Source organism: Myotis davidii, unplaced genomic scaffold (assembly GCF_000327345.1).
Source record: "Myotis davidii unplaced genomic scaffold, ASM32734v1 scaffold96, whole genome shotgun sequence".
NCBI lineage: Eukaryota > Metazoa > Chordata > Mammalia > Chiroptera > Vespertilionidae > Myotis > Myotis davidii.
Genome location: NW_006289416.1, coordinates 6,721,972 through 6,725,821, shown reverse-complemented (window position 1 = coordinate 6,725,821; position 3,850 = coordinate 6,721,972). Strand labels below are relative to the sequence as shown.

The following is a 3,850-nucleotide window of genomic DNA, read 5'->3' as shown; positions in this document are numbered from 1 at the left end:
CGAGGTCGGCATCTGGCCCGTGGGTGGGCCCGGTGTCCCCAGAGGCTGGTGTGGCCCAGCGGGTCGTGACTCACGCTTCCTCCCCGTCTCCACTCCGCCCGCCCGGCAGTCACTGTGAGGGAGGAAAAGGAGCTTGTCTAATTTACTTATAATTTAGGATTTGTAACACACATTTCTTCTTTGAAAACAGCGCGTGTGTAGAAACTAACGCTAATAGGAGAACTGACTATATAAACAATAACAAGGCAAGAGGCCTCTGGGCCATGGGGGAGGGGAGGGTGTGGACACCTATCAACTCAGAATCCTTAGAGCCAGTCCCTGTGGGTGTGCCTGCAGACAGGGGCTGGCAAGAACCAGGGTGCGGTTTGTGGAAGGTCCCGGTTAGTGGGGGCCCGACCTACACCCCTGAGGCCCCGGCCCAGGAACAGAGCCCTTCCACAGGCCTCTTTGTGAGACTTTTTATGTTTCTTAAACATGCACATAGCCACGGGGTGAGGATAAAAGTCCCGTGGGCTTTGCATGTCTGTGTCCTGAACTGGCAAGCGGTAATCAAAGAAAGGACGCTTTGATTTATCCTGTGGACCTGGCTCCCCGAAGGCACAGGCTCTGCAGGCTTGGTCACTGCACCGGGGGCCGAGCTGGTGGGAAAGGGGACAGGGCACTCCCCGGGGTCACCGCAGCTTTCCTGGGCCTGAGCTCCCTTGGATGTGGGCGTGTGGAAACCCTTCCCTGACTGATGTGAGGCGACACTGGGCAGAGGGCAGTTTCTGGGGGAGTCCCCCACCCCACAGCCAGGCTGTGCCCTGCAGAGCCAGGTCTCTGGGCTCCGCCAGGTTCCCTGCACCTGAGTTTGGGTGTGAGTCTCCCAGCGCCTCCCCCCTGGACCTGGAGTCCATCCACTGCCCCACAGACATGACTCTGGTCTTGCCGGGTAGCAGCCAGCACGACAAGGCTAAGCCAGACGGGTGGGTCCTCTACTCAGCGGCTGCTGTCCCCGGGCCATCTGCCTGGACCAAGGTGTGTTTTCGGGGGATGCGCTCCATCAGGCACCGAGTAATGGACTTCCCGTGTCCTTTCTTCTAGACGGCCACCACATCTGGGAAATGGAGGCGAAAACCGACCGAGACCTGTGCAAGCCAGTAAGTATCTCTCAGACGTGCACACGCGGTGCCAGGCGTGTCAGGGGGCTCCCCACGCGGGGGCGGGTTCCTGCCGGAGGCACGTGGCCTCTTGTTTGTTAAAGTGGAAGGACTAAGAGAAATCACAGAAAGACAGTGCGAGAGAAGTGGGTGTACAGCACTTCCTGGGCCGGGGCTCCTGGGAGGCAGCGAGACAAGGCGCAGGGCGGCCGCGGAGACGGACCCACGGGGCTGGAGGCCTCGCGGTGCTTGTGTGCCAGCTCCTGCACACGGCCAGGACAGGGGGAGCGTCATGCCCCAACACGGGGCTTTTCTGTGGCCTCTGCTGTCATTGCCACTAGGGCCCCACACAGACGACTGCCCCCCAGGAATACCGCTGCCCCGAGCCTCTGAGGGCGCGGGACCTGTGTGGCACGGTTCCACCAGCATCCTTGGCAGTGACTTCTTACCTGTCCCCGTCAGAGAACACTCACCGCTCACCAGACTCTTGTTTTGAACCTGAAACGGGTGGAGCTGTGCCTCTTGGGCTGGCCGGTTCCCTTTGCCGATTAGCTAGTGGCCTGAAGGCGTGGGAACACCTGCCTGGTGGTGGTGGGGCCACTGTGCTGGGCCTGGGGCCTGCAGGTGACCACATACATGTGCCCACACTCACACTCAGCCTTTCACGGCTTTTGGGTACCTAAGAAATAGTTATTGTTTCTTTGGTTGGTTTGGTTCAGCGCCTTTTGTCTGAAGTTACGGTGCTGTCCGTTAGCTCTCTCGGTTACCGTTAGCCCGGTGTGTCTTCTGGGTCTCTCTCCCTGTGACCTGAGCCTTCGCGTTGAAGGGACTTCCTGCAGACGGCAGGAGCTGGGCCTTCCTCCCGGGTGGCGTCTCATGGCGCGGTGTGTTTGGACCATGGTGCTGAAAGCGATGGTGATTAGTAGCAACCATGAGTGTGTGTTTCCCACCGAGTCCTGGAAAAGCTGCAGGAAGTAGGCTGACATGGGATGCCGGGGCTAGCGAGGGATTTGTGGAGGACACTCCCAGTTCTTCCATCTCCATAGCACGTTCTGCTGATGGCGATGTGAACGGTCCTTCCGGAGATGCAGGGGTTGGGAAGTACTGTTCAGGTCAAGTGCTTAATTCGGGGGGCTCCTTGTGGGTCCTGCACGGTTGAGCCGGGTGAGCAGGGCACCTGGGTCATGGGGTCGGCTGAAGTGATCTGGGTAACTGCTCCCTGCTCTGAGGCGGGCGGGGCCTCATGGCTGCCCCACGGGTGGCTCCGGGTGGTGCTGGGTGGCTGCTCACAGTGGCTCTGCCAGGACAAAGCATCTTCCACCTGGGGTGTGGCTTCCTTGTCCACGCTCCACACCACTTCCCGGGCCTCACAAGTGGTGTCGGAAGGAGACCCCTCCCTGGCCCAGGGCGGACCTGTGTTCAGAAGTGTGCTGATGGAGGTGTGGGGACTCTCCCTGGCCTCACGGGCTCCTGCTGGCTCCCTCTCCTGAGGAGCCGGAGGACATCCTGCAGCCCCGGGCAGTTCGGCTTCCAGACGGGGTCCCCGGCCCGGCAGGCCTGTGGGCCGCCGAGTCGGCGCAGGGCTTGTGGTGAATGGACACCTGGTGGCTGGAGACACGGCCCGTCCGCCTTCCAGGGCGCACCTCCCTGCCTCCCTGTGTCTCCTCCAACCCTGTCACACCACAAGGCGGCCTCACTCCTGCTCCCACCCCCCAGGCCGGTCTCGCCCTGCTTCCCACCCGCTGTGGTGCCACCCCCAAGCCATCTTGTTCTGTCAAAATAATTCCTGCTAAGTTTGCATATTCAGATTTTCTGTCACCGAGTTTTCTTTTTTATGTTGAACAGTTGCATTTTTAAAGGAAGCTTGACAGTTAGTTGTGTGTTTTAAAAGGAACGTACATGTGGATACTGATACACTTTCTCACAATTCCATCCTTATCGCTTAAATGTTCACGTGTACATTTTCCCTAATTATAAAAAGACCATCACATTCGTGGTCGTCATTGGTGTGGGTGTGCATGCGTGTGTATTGTCTACACCTTCACACACACATGTGCACATACACCACAGTGGGTGTGTTTTTAAACAAAGCAGGAGTGTGCTGTGTATAGAGCTTATATGCTATCGGACAGCGGATATTCTTAGAGCGAGCCCCCGATCTACCGAGTGTCATTTGTTAGCCTTATTTCTGCCCCTGCGCTTTCTCCCTTACCTCTCCCCTGCTGGGTATTTCAGCCCCGTGCTCCGGCGGGGAGAGCACTTGTCACAGAATTTGTCTGTTGAGAGAGTGGGAAGACTATCAGCCTGTGCCCGCATCAGAGCCGGCCCTCCCGTCACTCAGAATGACAAACCCCGGCCCCACGGAATCCAACGTGCTCCGAGGGCGCGTTGCCCCGCCTGGCACGTCTCGGGCTCCCGTGGCCACAGCCGTCCCTGCCTCCTCGCACCTTAGTTCCAACCTCAGCCCAAGGAAGAGCTTTCTTTCCTGCCTCTTCTCTGACTCTCCTCTGTGGAGATGAGACTGGTTTACTGTCGACTCCGTGATGCCAGCCACGAGCCAGGCCCACCGTTACCACAGTGTCTCCTCCCAGCCGAGTCCTCAGGAGGCGACCCGAGAGGTAGCCACTTTATCCTGATCTTGCGGATACGCTTGGGAAACTGAGACTCCGGCGTGCCAGAGCTGTGGCTGCACCCAGGCCTGGGTGACCCGG

General features: G+C 59.0%; 1 protein-coding gene across 9 annotated transcripts in view; it reads left to right on the top strand.

Moving 5' to 3' along the window:
• The window catches only part of NFATC1 (nuclear factor of activated T-cells, cytoplasmic, calcineurin-dependent 1), a 65,391-nt gene that overhangs the window by 44,392 nt on the left and 17,149 nt on the right, over positions 1-3,850 (top strand). For 3 of the 9 annotated variants that reach the window (XM_006761899.2, XM_015562745.1, XM_015562744.1), the window contains exon 7: positions 1,084-1,139. The exons of the other annotated variants lie outside the window; for them this stretch is intronic. In XM_006761899.2, coding sequence (XP_006761962.2) covers positions 1,084-1,139 — 56 coding nt within the window. The remainder of the gene's footprint in view (positions 1-1,083; positions 1,140-3,850) is intronic. 9 annotated transcript variants of the gene reach the window in all.